Source organism: Oryctolagus cuniculus, chromosome 3, assembly GCF_964237555.1.
Source record: "Oryctolagus cuniculus chromosome 3, mOryCun1.1, whole genome shotgun sequence".
Classification (NCBI taxonomy): Eukaryota; Metazoa; Chordata; class Mammalia; order Lagomorpha; family Leporidae; genus Oryctolagus; species Oryctolagus cuniculus.
In genome coordinates this window covers 29,403,906-29,430,208 of record NC_091434.1, presented here as the reverse complement: position 1 = coordinate 29,430,208, position 26,303 = coordinate 29,403,906, and the positions used below count along the sequence as shown (strand labels likewise).

The 26,303-nt window shown below is 38.4% G+C and overlaps 1 protein-coding gene across 3 annotated transcripts in view; it reads right to left on the bottom strand.

The window, feature by feature from the left end:
• Nucleotides 1-1,378: 1,378 nt before the first annotated feature.
• LANCL1 (LanC like glutathione S-transferase 1) overlaps nt 1,379-26,303 on the bottom strand; it is a 41,586-nt gene continuing 16,661 nt past the window's right edge. For all 3 annotated transcript variants that reach the window (XM_070070264.1, XM_017343077.3, XM_002712454.5), the window contains exons 4-10: nt 20,503-20,710; nt 12,303-12,438; nt 11,136-11,282; nt 7,340-7,522; nt 5,635-5,811; nt 5,105-5,177; nt 1,379-4,517 (exon numbers count right to left, since the gene is read on the bottom strand). In XM_070070264.1, coding sequence (XP_069926365.1) covers nt 4,441-4,517; nt 5,105-5,177; nt 5,635-5,811; nt 7,340-7,522; nt 11,136-11,282; nt 12,303-12,438; nt 20,503-20,710 — 1,001 coding nt within the window. In that variant the 3' untranslated portion in view covers nt 1,379-4,440. The remainder of the gene's footprint in view (nt 4,518-5,104; nt 5,178-5,634; nt 5,812-7,339; nt 7,523-11,135; nt 11,283-12,302; nt 12,439-20,502; nt 20,711-26,303) is intronic.

The window sequence follows — 26,303 nt, the reverse complement described above, 5'->3', positions numbered from 1 at the left end:
GGGTGCACTAGCACAGGGCTTCTGTGAAATAATGTTTGGACTGTTCACACAATCCAACCAAGGAAGCCAGCATGTTCTCCAACAAAAAAGCCAGTGTTCTCTTGCTTTGTTAACTGACCCATAGTGTTTGAAGGAAAAGACTGAATTGGGATGGACAACAAAAAAAGGAAGCAACTTTTCGTTGGCTGCCACAGATTTTTCTGTTTAAGTGATACTTATTAGAGAACACATAGACTTTTAATGATCCTGAATCCAAATGGAAAATATCTTCAGAAAAAGAAATGACAGAAAAGTTATTATTCTCTTCTAATCAGAGAGTATGAAAAGGAGGCAAAAGTTTTTCCTAATGCAAAAGTAGGAGAAAACAACTCAAACTATTATGAGGAAGTCACAAGAGACAAATTACTTCTTCAAGTTTTATATTTGTTCATGGAATGAACTGTGGAGCAATCTGATGTGCTTGTCATTATTTTTCTTCGAGTAGAAAGATGTGTGGGGGAGTGGTAAACTAAAAAGCAATGCTAGCTGGCTTTGCCAATTAAAATGTCATCTGTGGAGAGGTAGTGGAAATGCTCCAAGCATCACTCTGGACTCTCCGTGGGACCTCTGCAAGACTTTGTCCTCTCCATGTCTCATTGCTTGCACTATAGATTTGACATTAGTATACATCTTTCACTCAAAGGAAAGAAATAAAAATAAGCTTTTACTCTAGGTATTATGAGTTGTTCTATCAATAGATTAGAGGTATGAAGAGCATTTTAATCACAGGTGTCAGAGATCAAACTATGATTTGGAGATGCAAAAAATTACTTTACAGTTTGGGAAATCTCTATTGTGCTAAGTGACACTAACCAGCTGTGTCATGAAAGTAGTGGTATAAAGTCATCCCAGGTGATGCAGCAGAACTCCTTGTCAACTTTTGCCTATACATTTTATAATTATACCTCATTTAATCCCCTCTTCCATTCGATGTTCCTTTCAGAAATGGTCAGTAGGGAAATCAATTTCTAGACCTTTAGTTAATAACTGTGGGGTAGACTCTAATACGTATGAGATGGTTAATCCACTGCTCTGACTCTAATACGTATGAGATGGTTAATCCACTGCTCTGCTGGAAGCCTAGTAGATTCCTCCTAATTCTGTGATGATAAGATTTAAGAATATTTTCCTCTTCGAAATTTCTATTTTCAGAAAGTAGTACAAATCTTGTTTAAACCCAACATAGGCACATTTAATATTTAAATCTTGTTTAAACCCAATGATAGGCACATTTAAACAATGAAGAAAGAGAACAAATCCCAAACAAAAGTTATCATTTGCCATTGAAGGAAAATATTTCTTCAGGTTTAAATTGAAAGAAAAAAAGCATGACAATAAATAATCCTAATAAAGTTTTATTGAGAACCAGTTAAGTCAAATCCTTTACAGAACACAGAAATACCTATGATCCCAGCCCCTTCCAATAAACGACAATATAACATTGGGGTGGATTCCCTGAATATTCCAAACGTGTTGTTTTTACCTATAGGAGAGAAACAGTCTTCTGCAGTTCAACACTATAGGAAATACAGGAATGGGGTGTTCTGATCTGCTTAGAGGAAGCAGAATGAATCAGAAATCAGACTGCCCAATAAAGAACAACAGATGAATTCTAATAACTAAAGACATATTTAAATGAATGCTTAATCTTTGTATTTCAAAACCAGCTGGTAGAAGGCAGAGCATCATAAAATTAGACCCAAGTTAACTCAAGGATGCAGAGGCAGAGTATGTCTTTAAATTGAATTCTTTAGGGGAGTGGTACTACAGACAGAAAATGGCCTTAGATCCACTTTTACTTAAAACCATACCTACCATGAAGACTTTTGATGCCAAATAGCTGGACTGACATCAAAGATGAAAAGGGGACAAATGGCTCTAAGGATTAAAGACTGACAACTCAGCTCTCTAAAGCCCAACAGGATCCATGGAAATGGTGGTGTTAATGTTAACAGTTGTTACATGATCAAAAGTTAACTACTGCAATCTCGCATTACTACATGAACAGAAACATCCAACAGGATAAATGAACACTGCTGGACAAGCTTTGAAGGGTTTATTACCTAGTGTTTGCATGGAGATAAGAGTGAAAGTATTGGGCTTTTGTAGAAAGTTTCCTTCTATCAAGAAGAAAATATCTGAGTAAAAATGTGCTAAAAATGGAACTACAGCCATGATGATTTTTCCCCTTAAAACTAAGAAAGCCAGTGTGAAAGTTTCTTTCAATCAGTACCACAATGTTAAGGTACTAGTCTTTGTAGTTTCTGCCTGAGTTTAAAATCCTATCAAAACTTTCTTAGCCGTTAAGCATAAATAACGAAAACAGTGGCACAAATACAAAATCCCGACAGTTTAAAAAGTCTTAAGAAGCTAAAAAATAAAAAAAAGGAAATGAAAGGAACTTGAGTTGTGTTTGTGTTTTTGTGTTGATTAATGAGTAATAAGAATCTTATTTCAAATGTTCTTTTCCCTGCTTTGAAATCTTCCTTGGGGTTGAACTAATTAGGGTGCTTGGAGAACCACTGTAATCAAATCTATGGAGCACAGAAAAGTGTATTTTGTTCTTTTCTCCTTAGTAACTATGGTAGCTAAAAGTGCAGGCACAGTATGGCAAGACACTTAACTGAACCAACTGAGCTTTACTCTTTAAAGTTGGTTGCCCAGCCAAAGGCAAAGTAACTTAGCCATGCACTATTTTTACTAATTACTGTAAATGCTGACAGTGTTGATCCAGAACTTTCACAAGAAGGCACAGCTTGCACTCGGCTTTCTGCAGCCCTTTAGAAATCAGAGAGGAGACTAGAAGGAGTATGTTAATCCTAACAATGGAGCAGTGGGCTGCTTTTTGGATTCTACTATCAGTAGTCTCTAATGGGTTAGACAATTTCCAATAATATTAGCTATTTTGGTGCTAACTGGAAAGTAATAGAGGAAGGATCCCCATATGTACTAGTATACACTCAGTGGGGATTTGTTTTAAAGTTCCAATAAAAATAGCATGTTTTTGTGACCAAGAGACCCTCGAAATAGGCACATTTAAAATTCTTAGGCCCTGTTTTTTTGTTTTTTTTTTAAGCTGCAAAATATTCCAAAATCAATCAAAAAGAGACAAAATAGGCGTGGGAAAGCAGCAATGAAAGGAAGAGGAGCTGATGAGTCAAAACATGCAGACAGAATCTGAAGCACCAGGGAGTCTTCTTTCACCAAATAAAACCCAACTCTTTGGTCTCAGAAATTGAATTGTTAAGCTGAGGATGTGCAAAGATTCATTTGTTCTAAGCATGAATTCTAGATTTTACTTCTTAGATGAACAGCATTTTTAGCAGAAGTTTAGTGTTTGTATTCAAGTTACTGATTGGTTATATGGCATTACCTTTTCTGCCTCTCATTTTAAAACAAATTTCTATTGCTGTACTATTTAGTAAAAACGCTAATATTCAGATAAACTGATATGAGAGAAAGTATTTTATGGCTTGTACCAAATAGACAGGATTAAAGCATAGTCATACTGCAAAGTAAATTAAACACAAGAGGAAATTTAGACGGTCAGTCGAACAGAGTGGACTAGAATTCTAGTTTGCAGCACATTCACACACAAAATTTACTTCCTTATATGAGTATCAGTACCAAACAATACAAACAAATGTAGATAAATAGTTCCAAAATATACTAGGTTATTTTAGAGAAAGCAATAAACTGTAATTGTTAGCTTATCTTGAACTTTCAAATAAGAATTTTTACAATGACTGTCAAATTTTAGAATTTTTGATAGAAACATTGGCTTACAGAGCCTTACAGACAAAAATAAGCAAACTCAAAAGTACATGTAGTTCTAGTCCAAGTAGGCATCAAAAATTTCAAAAATGTTATTTAGGTCCTTAGTAGAGTTTGTAGCTTGTGAAATCATGCTTTTGAAAGCATATAGTTATAATTTTGTCCCCTTTCATAATCAGCCACTTAGAGAAAGTAAGTTATGTAAGTTGTCTGCCCTCCTTGTTGAAGGAAAAGTATTAAACAGGAGAGGTGGAGGGCGATATTCAACAATGGTCATATATTTATCTTTGTTTATCTATAGTTTCTTTTACAAACATTTGGAACCATAACAGATGGTTACATTTATAAACTTAACTATAATTTTCTCCAAGTTCTGAAATATATGTCTATGACCTCAAAATACTACACATCCTCTTTTCAGGAAGAAACAGAACTTCAAGGACTGCTTCAGATACTTTTAAATAAATATAAATACGAAAACAAGAAACTAAATGAAAGACAAATTTTGAAAAAAATATCAACCAGGTACACCTTTGATTCTATTTCCTTGAAAAGCATGGAAGCACAGAGCCAGCTTTGAATACATGGAAAGGATCATGCTTAAGTTGCAGGGGGCATGCTTTCTTTTTAGAGTTCAAAGGCAGGGAACCTGGCTTTCGTGGGGACTAACAGGTCAGCCAAGAAATATATTGTTCCAGCCATTCCTGAAGGAAGAGAAAGAGGTAAAAGTTATTATATCAGATGATTCCATTTTATAGGGTAGCTTCATTTTTCAGCATCAAGTATATTATGACATTAGTGATAATAATTTAAAGGATGTGGGAATCTGTCTAAATTTATCATACACACTGTAGAGTTGGAACGTTAGCTTTTTCATCCAGGTGGAACACAGAAGAGAGGAGGAGTCCAACAAATTCAAGTCACAGCCCTGTCACTTACCATACCTGAGCTGCTTCACCAGGGCACCATGGGCCACTTAGGCTGAGCCCATGTCCTCTCATCTGTGACACAAGCACAGAAATACCTGTATGTTTTTGCCAAAATGATTCATGATAGCATCTGAAAGATTGCTAGCATGTGCCTGACTCCACATATGGCAGTTACCACTATTACTACTGTTATTAGGTCTGTGGTAGTACAGGTGCTTAGTATTGATTTGTCATACTAGGAAATAATGAAGTGGTTGAAGAAAATTAATCTGTTGATAAAACTCAAATTCAAATACATTAATTACCAAGCAGAGAAGGATATGCTGCTATTATAAAGCAAATCAATAACATGTGAAAAATACCTTCAAAGAGGGAAAAAGGAGTATCCGGTGTTCTGCATCCATGTTCTCCATAATCTAAGCACCATTCAGCGAACTGAAAATGTGATCAAGTTAAATTACTGCAGTGGTTTTATCCAGGGACCCCACAACTTGATATTATCCCTAAGGATTACTCTGAAAAGTCAGAAACTATCAAATCAGAGAAAAGGGACTGGTGCAGAGAACCGAATGGTCTCAAACAGTGTAATGCACCACACAAGGTATTTAGTGAGCTATCAGAGACACATATCACCAAGGTTAACAAAATCAAAGGAAAAATATCATCCTTTGCCTTTCTTATTTTACTCATAAATGCTTTAGAGTAGAAAGTATTATGTCCTTTAAAAGAAGAGAGTTAATTCAATTGAACAGCTTTTGGAAGTTTTTCCTTAAAGAACATGTTTGTTATCTATAGACAGTTTAAAAAATACGCCAACTAAATCCAATGAGTAATAGCCCTTTCTACAGCCTCCTGGAAGAGCTGCTTTCCTTTCAATGGTTCTGACTCCTACCTTACAGGCCCTGTACAGACACTTCATGTCTTGTGTCAGGTTGTACAGCGTCAGGAAGGCATAGGCATTCCCCGCAGCACCGTGGCACAGCCCATATCCCTTCTTCAACAACCCGTACTGCCAGATCACATCAGCACACTGATAGGCATCACAGAGATACTGCTCCTCTTTGAATACCTGCAGGGTCAAGAGACTTGAATTTTATTACACGGGATATAAAAGCAAGTTCTATTAACATTTCTTCTGAGAGGTAACAGATGTTACATTAGTAGTGACAAATTATGATAACTGACTAGTTTTCCATCATCCTTTTTAAAAATATTTGAACATGATTTCTCAGTATAGTTTGTTTACCTGCATGTGGTTCATCTATGTGTGTGTTACTGATGAAGCACTGTTGAACTTACAATTTGCTGTTTTTATCTGTCACATTTCAAAGAACACACGCTTATCCTATCCAAGCTAAGACGCCCTTCACTATTAAGAAGTTTCTAGCCCATGAGAGTATTTCAGGCATGGAAAGCCAAGACACTCTGGTAAAAAACAAACAAACAAACAAACAAACAAACAAACAAAAACCTAAATGAAAGATCTCTGTGAGTGAGATCCCAGTGGAAAGAACAGGTCTTCAAAGAAGGAGGTACCTTTCTCTGAAGGGAGGAGAGAACCTCCACTTTGACTATGACCTTGTCTAAACAAGATAAGAGTTGGAGAACTCAAGGGGCTTCCATAGCCTTGGAAACTCATGACTGGTGCATAGGGAGATTACTGATGCCATAAACAGGAGTGTCAATTGGTAAAGTCAACAACAGGAGTCACTGTGCACTTACTCCTCATGTAGGATCTCTGTCCTTAATGTGCTGTACATTGAGGCTTAATGCTATAACGAGTACTCAAACAGTATATTTCACTTTGTGTTTCTATGGGGGTGCAAACTGTTGAAATCTTTACTTAATGTATACTAAACTGATCTTCCGTTAAAAAAAAAAAAAAAAAAAAGAAGAAACTAGCAATTCCCAACTTGACTCTCACTAGGATTAAACATGACAATAGGTCTGATCTGATTTCATCATCATTTAAAAAATCATCTATTATTTTTCACTTTATGTTTCTGGGTGGCAGCAAACTGTTGAAATCTTTACTTAATGTATGCTAAACTGATCTTCTGTATATAAAGAGAATTGAAAATGAATCCTCATGTGAATGGAAGGGGAGAGGGAGTGGGAAAGGGGAGGGTTGCGGGTGGGAGGGACGTTATGGGGGGGAAGCCATTGTAATCCATAAGCCGTACTTTGGAAATTTATATTCATTAAATAAAAGTTAAAAAAAAAGTAAATAAAAAAAAAAGAAGTTTCTTTACACACTGGAGAAGAAATTGTAATTTATTAACATCAAAGTTGATTATAAAACACCAAACTTTGTAAGGAAAATTCAGATAGATCTTTACAATCTTTTGCTGTCTCCTATATCTTAAGCAAAGATTTCAAAATTATTCTGAGTAAATTATTTTTGAGATCTTATTGCAATAAGGGTCTTTAAAAATAGAAGCCAGTTTTAAAAGTTTTTCTTTATCTCTAACTTTCCAAAATGTAGGATTTGACACACTGAAAGCTTATATGAGATGCCAGTGCCTATTTATAACTGTAAGTTATAAATGCTTTGATAAATTTTCTATTTTATCACTAAAATGAGAAAATACACGTACCTTGTAGGCCTGGATGAGCATGTAGATTACCCCAGGGGCACCATGACACCAGTGGACAAGCAGATCTCGATTATCACCCACACATGGAGGGTAATTGCCAGAAGGAAATTTCAGCTGGCAAACGTAGTCCACGCTGGGTTTGACCAAATTATGCAACTTCCCTTGGCTCACTTGAAGGCTAGGCTAAAAGTGAGAAATGGACATATTAGTTCTGCTGAAACAGAAACTTCCCAAGGCCTGAGTATTTTTTTTCCCCAGATTTTGAGTATTTTTTTTCCCCAGATTTATCTATTTATTTGAAAGTCAGAGTTAAAGAGAGGCAGGGAGGCCGGCACTGCAACTCAATAGGCTAATCCTCCACCTGTGGCACTGGCACCCCGGGTTCTAGTGCCATTGGGGCGCCAGATTCTGTCCTCATTGCTCCTTTTCCAGTCCAGCCCTCTGCTGTGGCCCGGGAAGGCAGTGGAGGATGACCCAGGTCCTTGGGCCCTGCATCTGCATGGGAGACCAGGAAGAAGCACCTGGCTCCTGGCTTCAGATCAGTGCAGCACACCAGCTGCAACGCGCCGGCTGTAGGGGCTACTTGGGGGGTGAACCAACGGAAAAAGGAAGACCTTTCTCTCTGTCTCTCTCTCTCACTGTCTAACTCTGCCTGTCAAAAAAAAAAAAAAAAAAAAAAAAAAAAAGGAGAGGCAGGGAGAGAAAGGGGTCTTCCATCTGCTGGTTCACTCCCCAGATGGCCACAATGGCCAGAGTGGCACCAATCTGAAGGAGCTTCTTTCAGGTTCCCCATGCAGATGCAGAGGCCCAAGGACTTGGGCCATCTTCTACTGCTTTCTCAGGCCATATCAGAGAGCTGGATCAGAAGTGGAGCAGCTGACACTAGAACTGGCATCCATATAGGATGCCAGCACTGCAGGTGGCGGCTTTACCTGGTACCTCACAGAGCCAACCCCAAAGTATGAGTTTTAAACCAGAAACAAATCATGACCAAGAGAAGTTGAAAGGTCATTAAGACATTTTAGATGTCATCTAGTTTTATAACCTGATACCTTGATTTTAATCTATAATTTTAAATAATGGAACCAACTAAAACTGCTATCATGTAACTCTTGGGGCCTTCTATATGTATTACTCCTCAGTTTTTGTTGTTATCTCCATACATTTCAATGATTTTCCTTAGTGCTTGATAATGTCAGTCTAAGAGGAAGTTACTAAGGTTTCTTTTCTTTTTTTTTTTTTTTTCTTTTTTATTCGACAGGTAGAGTTAGACAGTGAGAGAGAGAGAGACAGAGAGAAAGGTCTTCCTTCCGTTGGTTCACCCCCCAAATGGCCGCTGCGGCCGGAGCTACGCCAATCCGAAGCCAGGAGCCAGGTGCTTCCTCCTGGTCTCCCATGGGGTGCAGGAGCCCAAGCACCTGGGCCATCCTCCACTGCCTTCCCAGGCCACAGCAGAGAGCGGGACTGGAAGAGGAGCAACCGGGACTAGAACCCGGTACCCATAAGGGATGCCGGTGCCACAGGCGGAGGATTAACCAAGTGAGCCACAACGCCGGCCCAACTAAGGTTTCAATTCCTACAGCATGCTGTAAAGGCCACAAGAGAGGTGCATTAGACAATACAAGTCAGCTTTTGTTATTATATTTAGAGAAGTGATAGATGATAGTTCTGAAAGAAGAGGATACCAACAAGGTAAGAGACCTGGAGTCTAGGTACCAAACTACAGAGTGACACTAGATGAAGGTTTTTTTTTTTTTTTTTAAAGATTTACTTGGGAGAGATGGAGACACACACACACAGATATTCTATCAGCTGGTTCACTTCCCAAATTGCTGTTAATGGCTGGGGTGGAGCCAGGCCAAATCTAGGAGCTAGGAACACCATCCAAGTCTCCCATGTGGGTGGCAGGGGGCCATGTACCTGGGCCATAGCTGCTTTCACAAGCATCTTAGCAAGGCACTGGATCATAAGTAGAACAGCTGAGACTAGCACCAGCATTGCAGGTGGTGGCTTAATGTGCTGAACCATAACTCTGGCCCCTAGATGAATTCTTTCTGCATAGAATTTGATTTTGATTTATAGGTCAAGTTGACCAAAGATTTGTTTTGATACAAATTTTCAGTTTCCCTTTTTTTAATGCATTGCTCATTCTTTAAACAACAATGTACTGTTTTGATGGGCAGGGCATGAGAATGAGGGGTGGAGAGTGATATGAAACACAGGTAGGAGGTGGTAGGAATGACATGATATGGACAGGACAGCTTTTACAAGATTCTGAAAGTGCATGAGACCTGTAGGGGACTCTGTGTGTGTGTGTGTGTGTGTGTGTGTATGTTTTATAGATAGATAGAACGTATTTAAGCTCAGTTTAAAGTGCTAGACTACAATGAGTAGATTTTCCCTAAACTGGTAGGAATTATTCAATATAGCCTAAAAATAATATTGTTTTCTTTTATGTTGGTAAATAGATATAAACAGGAATGGACTTTCAGGATTAAAAATTCAATCATTTCAAACAGATAATAACCTGCAAATGGAAAAATCAATACTTAGGTTTCCAGATTTCTTATTACTGCTAACAAAAGGAAGCAGAGGATGAGACATTCCCTGATTATCTGTTTCAATGAAAGGTCGACGAGGCTATCCAGCAATCAACATTTGTGATTCTAACTCGCCTTTACACATCAGAAGAATTAATGTTCCTGAAATTTTTAAGAATCTACATTTACTTCTGGAAGTAGAGAGACATTAAGAGAATGTGCCAGAAAATTAAAGGAATTGCCAAAAACCTATTTATAAAATTTCTAATCAAGAAGTATAAATAGAAAAGTTGGTCTCTGATTACCATTAACACTCTTAGTGTGACTTTGCATTTGAAAGCAATAATGACCTTGAGTTTTCAGCTTTGTTGTCATTATTTAGTTACAGGTAGATAGAGGTCAGACAGTGATTTTGTAGTATGATAGCCACAGCAGCTAGGAATATGAATATCCAGGCACTCATGTTGAGCATATTAATGAATCATGTTCCTATATGTCATACCATGAGAGGGATACCTCTGTAGCCATTAAAAATCAGTTTTCTCTTGCCATGAATTTTTATTTTTACTCTTCAGTGCCAATTCCTCTTTATGAAGAGTTTTTAATGCATCTTGTAAAATGATACTCTAATGAGAAGTCTTCTTCTGACCTCCTCTCCCAAATTACATTTGCTGCAGTAAATACTATTTATTTTCAGTGTATTCAACTTTGGTTGATGTCCCCAAAAGCATTAGAACCAAAGGACAATTGGGCTAAGCACATTCAGCTGTTTTTCAGGTTAGTTACACAAAATCCATTGAAAAATCTCAGCTTTGCTATCCAAGCAAGCCTGAGGCAACTGGTGCTCATTTGTTTTCTATTGATTTTGTTCTTACTCCTGAATTTGTTTCAATGGGTTGTGCCTTATAAAGTAGAATAATATTCTTAATTCAAGGCATTTGCTGTAAGAGAAGAGCGAGCAGAAGGCATTCCTTTAGAATTACAGGTCAGAAGGCTTCAGTCTGCAAAATGACATTAAGTAGGGCAAGTACGGTTACCTACAAGTCAAACATCTCAATGCACAGTGGCTTTTTTGTTTATAAACTTTAAAATACACCTCAATATACATTATTTTTCTTTGTCTAGGTCATGTACTTGCAAGCAGGAAGACGCAGTGGTTGATAAAAGCACAAAATACAACTAAAGCTGTCTTCTCACCTAAGATAATACATGTGTCGGAAAACGCATTTTCAAGTCTCACCATACTCACCCCTTACCTGCATTAGGTAGTAATAAATTCCTGCCAGGCCATGAGCAGCCCCCACATAATATTCCTGGTACCATTCATACATCAGTGGAGTCTTTCCTGTAAAGTTTCTCTTCCTAGCTAGGTTTTCTCCAGAGGTTAAAACTGTTTCACAGATCTGCAGGGATAAAACCAACCAAAAACAACAAGATAATGAGAATAAAAAGCTTCCTAGTGGAGGTCAAGAACTTTCACTATGAGGTACTGGGGAACACAGTGAGCTAGACACCATCTTCTGGCAAGGGAAGGACATAGCATAATTCTGCATTAGAGAAGTGGGTATGCCTACATTCTCTCTGATAGAGGACAAGGTGGAGGATCCTAAACTCTTCACCAGTCAAAAAAAAACATAAACTCCTTCAGGCCCAAAAGGAGATACAGGCTAAATATTCCTTATCATAAATACTTTGGCCCAGAGTGTTCAAAGACTTTATTGGTAGAGCATCCCTAATTTGAAAAAAATCTGTCGCCACTAAAAACTTGTTTTAGAGTGTTTTTAATTTTGGATTAAGGGCGTTCAATCAGTATCAGCATCTGAGAGATGAGAGCCGGCTCTAATATTGCCCTAATCTATTTATGAAAGGCCCTCCCAATTGAACCGGTAGGCCGCCTTCTTTTTTCTTTAAAGATTTATTTATTTATTCATTTATTGGAAAGGCAGTTAAAGAGAGAGTGACAGAGAGAAATCTTCCATATGCTGGTTCACTCCCCAAATGGCTGCAATGGCCAGGGCTGGAACAGACAAATCCAGGAGTCTGGAACTTCATCTGGGGCTTCCATATGAGTGGCAGGGACTGAAGCACTTGGGCCATCTTCTGCTGGTTTGCCAGGTGTATTGGTGGAGGGGCTGGATTGGAAGGGGAGCAGCTAGGACTCAAACCAGCACTCATATGAGATGCTGTGTCACAGGTGGTGGTTTAACCAACTGCACCCCAACACCAGCCCCTAATTGGCCTTCTAACTCAAAGTCACTCCCTACATTGTTTCCAGAAGCACTCAGTGCAAAGTTGTTGGTACTCTAATCATGCTTGACCTTTGGAGGTCAAGATATACCATTCTTCCACTTTGGATGACAGAATCAGTAGTTACAGTCAGTGGATCCTAAAAGGATTCCTAAAAAGACACAAGTTTGTAGTACCTGCTGAATATGGCTTCGAGGAATCTTCTCCTCTCCAAAGTTCTTATTGACAAAAAGAAGAGCATAGATATACCCCATTCGTCCATAGAGCATTTCACTTGGAGCATGTGGATCAATCTTATTTAGGTGAATTAGCCTAGAAATAAAAATATATCTCTAAAATAACCTGAAGGGGGTCAGGTATGGTATTTGTTTACACATGGTACATTTAAAAAATACACATACATAGACATACTATATCTATCTATCTTTGGGATAGTCAAGGATTCAAATATTAACGCTTAAATTTTTTTCTTCAGTTCACAACTGAACTGAAACACAAAATACAAAGAATGAACAATAGACATGTATAGCTAAAGCCATCTGAAATCTCCGTATTTCTTCATGGAGATAAACCTAAGACTAGGGCTTTCACAGGTAAGGACAGAGATAAGGAGAACTGCTGGCTATGATAGCACTTAGCCTGGAGAAAGGTCACAGGACACTCAAATGACCAGAAATTTTCATAAAATTAAATGCCTGTTGCATCTCAGTTATCTCCTTGCTTCGTTTATTTTTAATGTATCATCAGGGTTACATGGAGTATCTGTACAACAGCTTGATCTACCACAATGCATAATATATGTAAATAGCACAAAGTCTCAGTCTTCCTGAGTCATCCCTCAGCCTTCTAGTTCTTATGTTCATAAGCAACCTTCTTTGTCAATGATTGTATATTTTGAGATTTATTTTATGTACATATAAGCATAAATGTCCCCTTAAATGCTCTGCAGCTTCCTATTTAACAGCACATTTTGACAACCACTCCATATTAGCATACATTGAATAGTCCTATGTTTTAATAACACTCGCATAGTATTTTATCCAATGGACATATTGCAATTTTTAGGTTGTTATGGATATACTCAGTTCAGCTTCCCAGAAAAAGACAGTTCTGATTCTGGTTCCAGGCAAGATGAAGTAAGCACACATCATGCCTCTCTCATTAAAGCTAGTTCCACACCTGGACTGGATATAGGCAGTAAGTATTTGAGGACTTTGAAGAGTCAACAGTAACAAACAGAATGGGGAAGAAACCCAGAATTGGTGGTACCACCAGATCAGTGGTGGGGTTACCATATCTTCTCCTATGACATCCCTTCTCTGGCCTACATTGAGAATAGCCTAAAACTAGAAGTGGGCATCAAGGGCTGACAGAAAGCCCCAGAAGAAGCCCTTTAGTCCTGTCTTAAGGAAGAAAAGGAAAGAAAACTCCTAATATAAAAAGTGGGGGTAAGCCCCAATTCTTTTTTATTTCCTATTTTCTTTTCTCTGTTGTCTTTTGCCCCAGGTCACAAGCTACCTTTTGCTGGCAGCAAAAAATGAAAGCAATGTGTCCCCTCCTAGAGTCAACACTCTGAGGGAGAAAGCCTTCCTCAGCAATCTGAGCTGTTATGGTCCCCCACAGCTTTACTTCTCTCTCAGTTTTCCACATCACCAGGCACAGTCATGGAAATTACATGGGGAAAGGGCGTAACACAGTCTCAATTTTCTTGACAGAGGACCAAAAAGAGAAGCCCCACAGAATCATAAACTAGGCAGAGATCACAGGAAGAGATAATCTTGAGAAAGGAACCATACTTGGTACTTCGAACTCTGAAATGAACCTTTTTTTCTTTCTCAGGGAGGCAACAAATACAACAGGTAGAAAGTAAATCCTTGCTATTTTATATGTTTTTGTCACATGAAATTTTGAGAGTGCCTATCAAAGATCCCTAGGCTAGTATACATATTCAGTGTTATTATATTTGTTATTAAAATATTTTTAAAATTTTGGTGATACTTAACAAAATGATGTTTGTATAGACAGCCAGAGAATTTCTAGAAAAAGAACAGGAATGAAGGGACATTAGCCCTATCAAATTTCAGGAGGTAGCTTATGACACTAAATATACTGTTTAATCTGTTATTAAGCTTCCTCATCTATAAAATGAATAGGCTTTTCCTACTTAAATTTTTTTTCCATTTGTTGTCTCTGTGGAAATTTACTCCTAGTTAAATATAAACAGTGTGATGTGCCTATGCATGAATGTTATCTAACTTTATCAACACACCAGGGAGATGCTTAATTAATATTTAAAGGATCAGAATCCCTACCCCTGGGGTAATCATTTATGTGTGAATACTACTGTGAATACTCTATAATCAGGAATGTACATTCAGAGAAGTTCCAAAGAATTTTATCACAATTTACACCAGAGGATTTGTTAGTAAGTGTAGTAAGAATTATTAGAAAATGGCTTTTCATTGGTAGAATGAGTGGTAACCTTGAGTTGGAGGCTTAGGAGACAGAACAGGCTCTCTGACCCTTTACAGGATAATGGCTAAGAAGGGCTTTCTCTGAGCTACCAGGACAGGGGAGGGGTCTATTTGTTATATGTGTGTATCTTCTTCCTAACAAATGTTTGTACATTAGGCAGATTTGGGCAACTACTCATGCTTTCATTCTAACACACCTGATGGTAAGGGTATAGATGAGGGAGTATACAGTCCCTGTTGTTAACCTCTGTAGGCCAGCAGTCAAACAAAACCCAACAACAACAAAATCATGCAAATAAAACTCTGGAAATTGCTACCACCAGGCAATACAACAACAGGTACAGTGAAGGTGCATCAGCTCTGCAGAGAGGGTACTATACTTGTGAAAGAGGAGAGAATTCTCTTCTCCAACCCCTTCCCCCCACCTCCTAAGCTTGGGAGAGGTGAGAAGACCACTTACATTCTAAATGAAGAGGACAGGTTTCAATAACCAGACCATATTATTTTAGTGATTGAAAGAGACTGGCAGTTATGAAACAAAGACTGAGAAAAAGTTTTCGGTCTTTAAGGGAACTTACTCTCCAGTAGAAAAGAGGCATTTGAAAAAGTCTGGCAAGTGGCAATTATTAAAAAAAAAAATCTTTTATCTCAGCAAATGGAGGCATCACAAATTAAATATGCAAATTCTGGCTCATGTAGTTTTTTTTCTTCCACAAATACAGGCAGTGTATTCACAGTGGAATAATAGCTATCTTTGGAATAAGGTCACCCACCATGGTACACAAGTTTCTTCTCATTTTCTTGTAACATTGTGACCTTTGTTCAACATCATTAGTCTCTGTGCATGGTAGGATTTATAGGCTATTTTGTTTTCCATTTTGACACCATACACACACAGACACCTCTAATTTTTTAAAGAACTTAAAATACATTGATTAAGAAAAATCTGATTTCTGTCTCATGCCAGAACTTGCAGCTCAGTAACACTGAAACTATAAGAAAACAATCTGTTGATTAACAAACTCAGCTGTTACAGTAAACAGAATGATGCCTCAGAGTTCAGATAAAATCTATTATCAAGTTTTTATGTAACTGTATCAAATTACACAGAATTTAGATTGAAAAGGCACTCTCAATTTACAAAGGAGATTGAAAGAAGTATTCAAAAAAGGAAATTACTGTAAAATTTAAAATCAAGCAACACTCCATGGAAATATTACTCAGATCAATTACTGCATTAACTCCAGTGATGTTGCTGAAATGTCTGAACCACTGTCCTAGTAAAAGCTATTCCTTTATTTGCAAATGTTATGACTTACACTACCACTAGGTGGTAGTAATAAAATTAGCGTTCCAATTAATTTACAGCCAAACTTGTTTACATTTGGTGCTAGATAGCAAATACTTTCATATACTTAAAAATAAAGTATTGCTCAGAGCATCTTATTGAAATAATACAGTTTCAGGTAATAAAGAAAGTGTTCTACTTTTTTCTGGATTTGAATTCAAATCACTAAAACGCATCAGTTGGGCTGGAGATCTTTTAACTGTATATTTGCATGCTACATTCTCAAGACAAAGAAAAAATAGCATTTGTAAGTCAAAAGAGTTATTCTGTGTTTTCAGAACTAAAATCCATAAGCACACTGTTGCAGCTCTATGTATTTGTTTGATATGTTGATATTAATAGCAACCAATCTTCAGAAGAGGCCAAAAAGTTGCTGAGATCTCACTGAAGGAAGAATAAAGATATAAAAACATGATAGTTCCGTTCCATTCCTAGCAGTATTTCCCCAGGGTGTTATTGGGTAGAGTTTTTGTTCTTGTATTATTCTGATTCATCACACTACAAAGGAGAGAGGTTTTACATTTCCTCATCAGAAAGCCAAAGTTTATCATCCTAAGTACTGGCCCCAAAGTACTAAGTATGCCAGGTTAGCCACCTAATTGGGTACAAAACAGACATTGTTCTCTACTCTTACTGTGGCACCAGGATCTCTGTGTAGAAGGAAGGATACAAATGGGCATGATCAATCAATCTATTTATTGAACTATCTATTATAGCAGGTAGTAGAAAGAACCAGAACTATGTACTGAACACTCCACCAGCCCTGCCTGCCTTCCTGGACCATTTACAGTCCAAATGTGAACATACACAAACACTCTTTCTACGGAGTCACAGATTCTTCTAAGACAAGGGAAAATGCTGTCTCCACACTGAATAAAATTTGGCGGTTTTACATACCTCAGGAAGCCCTAAGATCCTCGGGCCCTCAAACATAAGAACTTCTACCTTAGGGATACACTGATTTCTTTGGATTTCAAGTTCTTTGTCTAATGTTGAGACTTTACATGATCTCAAAGAACCTGCTGGTCTCTAAAACTTAAAGTTATGATTCTCAAAGAACATATAGGAAAGATAAGCTAGAACATGATGTTGACCGTGGAGCAGAACAGATACTACACAGAGAATTTTATTGTCTATGATATCACAAAATAGCTGTGATTTGAGGATTAGATGGTTTTTAAAAGTAAGACAAATAAGGAGGATTATAAAAAAAAAACTGGTGATATAAAATTAAGTTTAGATTTCCTGAAACTGAAAAGAATTGTAGAATTTTATTTGAAAAGGGAAGAAATGTGAAAAACAAAGCAAGCACTGTAATTTACAAATGAGTCCTTGTTTTGCCACAAACTCCAAGTATCTGAAAAATCAAGGTTGCAGCAAAAAACAACATATTTTAAAATCTTTTACACACATTCTATATTTTTAACCTCAACAAATCTGTTGGATATAAATAAAATATTGTTGAAGTATCATAAAATTGTAAAAAAGACATATTAAACAAATACAACTTTATTACCTAGGTAACAAAAAATACAGGAATGAAAGTTTACTCTTTTTTTCCCTCCCAAAGAAACATTTTATTTAAGGAGTACAAATATTGTAAGTACAACTTTAGGAATATAGTGATTCTTCCCAACATATCGGCCCTCTCACCCCACTTCCACCCTACCTCCTCCTCCCTCTCCCATTCCCAGTCCCATTCTCCATTAACATTCATTTTCAACTAACTTTATACACAGAAGACCAACTCTATACTAAATAAAGATTTCAACAATTTGCATACACATACACACACACACACACACACTGAGAACAAATTTTACAGTTAACTCTTATAATACAACTCATTAAGAATAGAGGTCCTGCATGGGAAGTAAGTACACAGTGACTCCTTTTGTTAATTTAACAACACTCTTATGTATGATGTCAGTGATCACCTGAAGCTCTTGACATGAGCTGCCACGGCTATGGAAGCCTTTTGAATCCACAATCTCCATTAGTATTTAGACAGGGCCATAAGTAAAGTGGAAGTTTTCTCCTCCCTTCAGAGAAAAGTATATGCTCCTTTGATGGCCCCTTCTTTCCACTGCAGTCTCACTCATAGAGATCTTTATATAGGACTTTTTTTTTTTTGCCATAGTGTCTTGACTTACTGAAATGCTCTCATGGGCTTTTCAGCCAGGCCTGAATGCCTTAAGGGCTGATTCTGAGGTCAGAGTGCTATTTAAAGTGATTGTCATTCTATGAGTCTGCTGTGTGGACTGCTTCCCACGTTGAAACATTCTCTCCCTTTTAATTCTATTATTATTGCCAGACACTTGATCTTATTTATATGTTCCCTTTAAAACTTAACCTAGCTATATGATCATTTTAACACTTAAGATGGCATTTTTAGCACCCAGGAAAGCTTACTCTTAACAGGGTTTTAATTTTAGTAAAAAGATGTTGATATATAATTACATTTCCCTTACAGTGTTCCTTAAATTAGATGCCAGGAGGAAAATAGGCTGTCTACTTCAAAAGTCTGGCAATGCTACTCCCTCTAGTTGCAGTGATTCCCCATGTTTAAAAGCCACAGACTAAGCACCCAGCAAATAGGCACATTTAATCTTTTTTACATTGTTAATATACAAACCCTAATCTATTTGACTGCCTAGTTTTCATTGAATACCTACTGGATTCTTCACACTGTAAACTATTACCACATGTTTGCACATTTTAGGGAAAGGTTGGAATTGTATATAAAAGATAGGGACAATAAAAATAGAACTTTATGGTAGTTGTGATTCACCAAATAAGAATATACTGTGGAACTTTAAAGCAGATGTATGCCTAGTGGCTTTCCACTGGCTATGCAAAAAAACAAAAAAGTAGTTCCAAGATTTCAAATTCAGGAAAGTATGGAACATTTCTTATAATGGCTGGTCTTATACAAGTTAAGTGCTATGGAAGGAACATATTTTAACTATTAAACTTTTGGGGAAATCATCTGCCCTTCTGGCCAAACTTAGCAACGGATCTTATCTTAAACATTTCCCAACCCTGGAGTGGAAGGTTTTTTTTTTCCTCTAGACACACTATGTATAGTGTTTTTTTTTTTTAAGTTACACTATATAATTTCTAATCTTGTAAGAAAAGATATTCTAAAATACCTGCAAATTCAGGGAATAATCTAATATAGTGATTTTCAGATCATTATAGGTAAAGCAGAAGATTCTTCTTGGCCTGTCTACCCCCTAATCATATTACAATTTCCAGTGGAAAGAGTTAAGAAAGAATTAATGTAATGGAAAAAACTGGGGGAGGAAGAATTTATGTGTGCATGCGTGTGTGTGTGTGTGTGTGTGTGTGTATGTGTGTGTATGTGTATATATCTGTGTATACACAATAAGAGTGTGGATGATTCCTTCTTTAAGTACTACAGGTACAAAAAAGGTCCAAAAAGTCTGTAAATGAAATATACAATACCAGACAGTATTATAAGATTAACCAAGATCCTCAACAAACTAGACCAATGATGATAATATTATTCCAACAGTAATTTACAAGAAAGAACAGTAGGAATAAAAAACTGTGGCCAACTTACAGATAGTCACTGATGAAAACACTGTTAAAACTGTGGCTCTCTGCATCTACGCTTGCGTGTGCCCAGAGAGCCTTAACAGCCCTGTGTGCAGAGCTGGGGACAGCCAGATTAGTTATTTATTTATTTGAAAGACAGTTATAGACAGAGAAAGGGAGAGACAAAGAGAGAGGTCTTCCATCTGCTTGTTCTCTCCCCCAAAAGGCTGAAATGACTGGAGCTGGGCCAATCTGAAGCCAGGAGCCAGGAGGTTCTTCTGGGTCTCCCAGGGGCCCAAGCATTTGGGCATCTTCCACTGCTTTCCCAGGCCATTAGCAAGAAGCTGGATTGGAAGTGGAGCAGCAGGGATTGGAACTGGCATCCATATGGGATGCTAGCACTGCAAGTAGAGGCTTAACCTACTACACCACAGCACAGGCTCAGCCAGATTTCTTAGAATTCTGAAGTTCTCTAACTAACACAGTAACTGTAACTTTATTACCACAAAAATTTAGTAATTGTTCATAATTTACAATCCTCTAGGGGACTGTCATGATTTACATTCAAAATGAAAATCTAGATTTCCATGTCACTGCCTCTTGAAGAAAGGCAGTTCTGAATCAGTTTGTGATCCTTTCAGAGGGGTTCTCCCAGCTCACCAGTAAGAAACAAACTACATTTCTTTGAATTACTCATCTTGGGAAGCACCTTGGATTAGTAATCACTCATTAGGATTTTTGATATCATTTACATTATTAAACTGATGTTTGATCTGGTCCTAAAGCTCTCTATAATATATCTTGCAATAAAGCAGGAATTACAATAGTTGTTTCTTAACAACAGCATAGGATTACTATAACTGATCAAATGACAGTAATAAGACTTACCTGCTGAGAGCAAAGTAAACTCAGTAGAATGTTATTTTACTAACACACTCAGAATTAACGCATAATGAGGTCTAGATAATCATCTTCACAAAGAAATGTGATTACCGTGTGATGCAATCTTCTGCCTGCTTCTCATTGTTCATCTTGTGATACAGCACAGCAGCCACTGCCAGTGGGCCTGCATCCCCACAGAGAAAGGTGATGGAACGCTTGGACAAGCAGTTCAGACTTTGCTTTACGTAGCCATGTGCCATCTGCAGGTAGGCAGGGTCCCCAAAAACATCATACAGATGTAAGTAAAGCACAGCAATACCTACAAAGCAAAAATAAAGCAATGAAAGATGAGGAGAGGACAGTTGATCTTATTATTTGGGTGTGCTGCCTATTTAGTAGTATTACTGCTTTTGATTTTTGATAATCTGTAGCAAATATGTAAATGACCTCAAAGTTCAGGTGACTTTTGTTCTAGCTTCAGCTCTATTCCAACACAGCTCTAAGAATCAGAAACAGGCAAATCATTTACTTGTCCTCAGTTTCCTCACCATTACAGCACAAATAATAAGGACTCTCAGACTCTGGCTAAAAAAGACACAGTCTATTGTTAATACTTATTGCACTCCAACTGTTGTGTTACTGTATTCTTTTTTTTAATTTTTTAATTTTTTATTTGACAGGTAGAGTTATAGTCAGTGAGAGAGAGACAGAGAGAAAGGTCTTCTTTCCGTTGGTTCATTTCCCTAATGGCTGCTACTGCTGGAGCTACACTGATCCGAAGCCAGGTGCCAGGTACTTCCTCCCGGTCTCCCATGCGAGTGCAGGGACCCAAGCACCTAGGCTATCCTCCACTGCCCTCCCAGGCCACTGCAGAGAGCTGGACTGGAAGAGGAGCAACCGGAACTAGAACCCGGGGTGCCGGAGCCACAGGCGGAGGATTAGCCAAGTGAGCCACGGCGCCGGCCACTGTATTCTTTTTTTTTTTTTTTTTTTAAAGATTTATTTATTTATTTGAAAGGCAGAGTTACAGAGAGGCAGAGGCAGAGAGAGAAAGAGGTCTTCCATCAGCTGGTTCACTGCCCAGATGGCCATAATGGCTGGAGCTGTGCCTATCCAAAGCTAGGAGCCAGGAGCTTCTTTAGAAGCTAACAGTGTGGTTGCAGGGGCCCAAAGTCTTGCGCCATCTTCTCCTGTTTTCCCAGGTCATAACAGAGAGCTGGATCAGAAATGAAACAGCCAGGACTGGAACCGGTGCCCATGAGATGCCGACGCTTCAGGAGGTGGTTTTGTGCACTATGCCACAGTGCCAGCCCATGTTACTGTATTCTTGATGGGTAGTTAAATCAAACCACGATTTTAAATATATAGTCACCTATCATTTAACAAAAAAGAATTTAATTAATAAACTAACTAGAAATGCTTTGTTCTTGTGAGCTAAAGAAATTCAGACTACACAATGAAAAATGCAATTCTCTTTATACAGAGACAATTTTTTTGCATAGAAACATAGTTAGTGTAACCTAATCCCCTACTCTAGTACCTTTCCAGGCAAGGATTGTAAGAAAGGTACTGAACATCTGAGAAAATACATTCAAGTCCTCCTTAATTTTTTTTTTTCTCTGTCAAGAATGCAGCGACTTTGTTAACTATAATGTAAAAGCTGCCAATGACTTTTGCTTGGGGCTTACTCTATTGCTTCTTATCCTACTCTTGAAGTCTGCTGTGTGTAACTGAGGCATTGTCTGTGTATGCTTATTCCAAATGCCTGTCACAGTAGATAGAGCTTTTCCTCTGAAGCCAGCTGGTCTCACAGCACATTCAAAGATGTGGAGTAGGGAGTCTGCCTGCCTGCAGCATTTCCAGAAACGCCTTTTCCCCCTCAAAGTACATTTTCCATCTCATTTACCATTTTTAGAAGACACACAGCCTCTGTTTAAATCTAAATTAATAGAGCCAATCTCTTCACGGATTTCAATGCAGTAAAAATGCAGTCTGCAAAATTACTTTTCACTGTACTGAGGACAATTTTAAATTTAGATAGTTTTCTCATTTTGCATGGGTAATCTCTAAAGCTTTGTGATACAGACAATTCAATTTCACATGTATATTAAGGCCAAATTTTCATTTCCTGCCAAAGTTAATAACCTTGTCTGTTTTTCAAAGTGGCTCAGTGTTAGTAATTCCACCAGTTCACGATCAGATGTATCAATGCTTAAGGTTTGTAGACAAGTATACAAAATCATGTATGTGTGTAAGAAAAAAAAAATCTCCTTTCACAAATGATCAATGTCAAGAGCTTCTTCTAGAATTAGGTCCTTAATAAGCTTCATCTCCATCCACATCACGCATTTGCTGGCAATCTGTTTAAGCTGTTACCCTTTCATTTTGCCCTCCTATTCCCACTGCTGCCTGAACTCCCATAATTAAGTTATGTAAGCACCAAAGCCAGATAATGACATGACTGAGATCTGAGAAAATAAAAAGTGATTAAATACAAGCCCAATGATTGTTTTCCTTTTCAGACCTTTGTCTCTCATTATCAACAATTCCTCCTGGCCTAAACATTTAACAAACAAACCCTATTAAGGTTTGCAATTGTAAGGTTTGATGCATTTCTTATGAAAAAGAGGTAATAATTTCTCAAGTCTCATATAATGTTTCATTTAGATGAAACAATTTGTTTTATCAGCTAAGAATTATCTTTCTAGCCACTGGGACTTCTGGACCTCAGGTTCCATTTCTCTCCTCCCTCTCATTCTGGGACTCAGTGAGTACACAATCTGATAAAGCAACTTCTGCTGGTCAATTTAGTGGCTACCTTCCCTGCCACATGGATGAAAACGACTTTAAGTGATAAGTGCTTCTGCCAATAAGAACAAATTTCCTAGGCATGCTAATTATAAATCAGAACAGGTCAAGAAAATATTCCAAAGACAAAATGTGTAGCTTAAAGATATATCAAGCATCATCAATGTTTTATACATTTGTCCTAATATAATAGAAAAAAAATGGGAAAACTGCCTATAGCCAAATGTCTTGAACTTGATCCTTAAAATCCTTCAACATTATTCACACTTATGGCATCACCTTTGCATAAACACTAAAGACTCAAAGACATTTGGTGAGGTGGGAAATGAAGACACAAGCAGAGAGCCTGCTCTGTGGCATAATGGATAAAGCCGCCACCTGCAGTGCCAGCATCCCATATGGGTGCTGGTTCGTGTACTGGCTGCTCCCTCCCTTCCTTCCTTCTCTCTCTCCTCTTCTCTTCTCTTTTCTCTCTCTCTCTCTCTCTTTTTTCTCTCTCTTTCTCTTTAAGCCAGTAAAAAGATTCTGAGTTTTGAAACATGCCATTTTAAGCACAGGAATAGCATAATTAGATGTGATTTTTAGAAGTTCACTGTAACTTCACAGTAAGGTTCGGAAGGCAGAATGTGCAGCAGTGAGTGAGTATAGGAGTGTTTAGGAGGATGCTGCAGGGGTGGGAGTGGGACACAGGATAGGTGGTTGCAGTAGACATATAGGAAGAATAAACTGGAAGGTTATCTATCTGGAAAGAAAAGTCAACAGAATCTGGTAGGGAACGACTGAAAGGTGTCAAGATTGGCTCTCAATGTTGAACTCCAGCAGTGAGATGGCAAACACCTCTGTCAGAGGCCAGGGTTGAGAGAGAAGATTATAATTGTATCCTTTCATAAACTCATCTCCAAGTGTCATTCTATTATCTAAAACATACTTACTAGAGTAGGGGAAAAAAAAAACACTTCTACTGGCTTCTAGGATAGCAACCACTAAAATGCTCATGCAATTTGACATAGAATATTTCATTATTTAAATATTTTCTTCTTTCTATCACAGAACATGCTTTCAAATATGACAGAAGTCACGTTTAGTCAACTGTATTCTTATGTTTAAATCTGAATATCAGATAAATTTCTTGTCTATCTGTGAAGCAAAAAGCAATGTAATGGAAAGTAATGGAAAGTAATGGAATTACGTGTATTTTTATTCTTAAAATTTTTTGTTGTTGTTAAATGTATTTCAGAGACAGAGAGTGAAAGTAAGAGTGGGAGAGAAACAGTGCTCCCTTGGGCTAGTTTACCTCTCAAATGCCCACAACATGGGCTGGCACTGTGGCACAACAGGTTAAGCCAATGTCTGCAATGCCAGTATCCCATATGGCTGCCATTTAGAGTTTCTGCTGCTCCACTTCCAATCCAGCTCCCTGCTAATGCACCTGGGAAAGCAGCAGAGGATGGCCCAAGTCCTTGGGCCCCTGGGAGACCTGGGAGAAGCTCCTGGTTTCTGGTTGGCCTGGCCCAGCCCCAGCATGTTACAGACATTTGGGGAGTGAACCAGTGAGTGAATGATCTCTTTCTTTCTCTTTCTCTCTCTCTCCTTCCCTCCCTCTTTCTTTCTTTGCCTCTGTGTAACTTTGCCTTTCAAATAAAATAAAATAATAAGGTATCTGAGATCCTATCTCAATTCTGCATCAACTGAAATAGTCAGTGATCCCTAGGTATTTCAGAAGTAGTTGGATCAGAAGATTCTGTAAGTGGGAGTTGCTTTCATTAAACACACACACACACACACACACAAACACAAACACACCAGAAATAAACTATTTATCACTTCTTTTGTGTTGAGAGACCAGGGAAATGCAGACATATATTACTTTGCTCTTACAACTCTTGGTGCCTGTTTGATTTCTCTAGAGCTGTAGTGTTGTTAATACAGAAGCCTCTAACCATGAATGTCCATAGAAACTTTCAGTTAATTAAAAGTAAATACAATTCAAAATTCAATTTCTAAGTCACACCAGCCATATTTCAAATATCTACTAGCCACATGTGGTTACCTCAGTGGACAGCAAAGTAACATTTCCAACACTGCAGAATATTTTTTTTTGACAAATAGTTAGACAGTGAGAGAGACAGAGAGAAAGGTCTTCCTTCCGTTGGTTCACCCCCTAAATGGCCGCTACGGTCCGAGCTACACGGATCAGAAGCGAGGAGCCAGGTGCTTCCTCCTAGACTCCCACACGGGTGTAGGGGCCCAATCTGAAGCCAGGAGCCAGGTGCTTCCTCCTGGTCTCCCATGCAGGTGCAGGGGTCCAAGCACTTGGGCCATCCTCCACTGCCCTCCCGGGCCACAGCAGAGAGCTGGACTGGAAGAGGAGCAACTGGGACTAGAACTTGGTGCCCATATGGGATGTTGGTGCCACAGGCAGAAGATTAACCAAGTGAGCCACAGCATTGGCCCCTGAATATTCTAGGGAAAGTACTGCTCTGAAGACTGGGCTAGATGTCATTCTGTATAAGTTCAAGATATTTAATACTGCCTTGCAGTTCATCCTAGAAATTTTGTGGTTTTAAAAAGTTGATAAGTGATTTTCTTGAATGAATTATAATTTTCTTGAAAGAAATACATGAGATCCAAATAAAATTGAGGGAAGAGGAACCAATCTTGGCTTTCAGTGTAGAAGCTCTGAACCAGATCATTCTATCCTGTTTCCTTCTGTAGCTCTATATATGCAATTTCCTTACTCAGCTTTATCTCCAGTAGTGCTACAAATATAGCCAGCTGTTTGAGAAGTATTAATACTAACCCTTTAAAAAAAAAAAAAAGGCTGGCACCGTGGCTCAATAGGCTAATCCTCCGCCTTGCGGCGCTGGCACACCAGGTTCTAGTCCTGGTCGGGGCACCGGATTCTGTCCTGGTTGCCCCTCTTCCAGGCCAGCTCTCTGCTGTAGCCCGGGAGTGCAGTGGAGGATGGCCCAAGTGCTTGGGCCCTGCACCCACATGGGAGACCAGGAGGAAGCACCTGGCTCTCGGCTTCGGATCAGCATGGTGCGCGGGCTGCAGCAGCCATTGGAGGGTGAACCAACGGTAAAGGAAGACCTTCCTCTCTG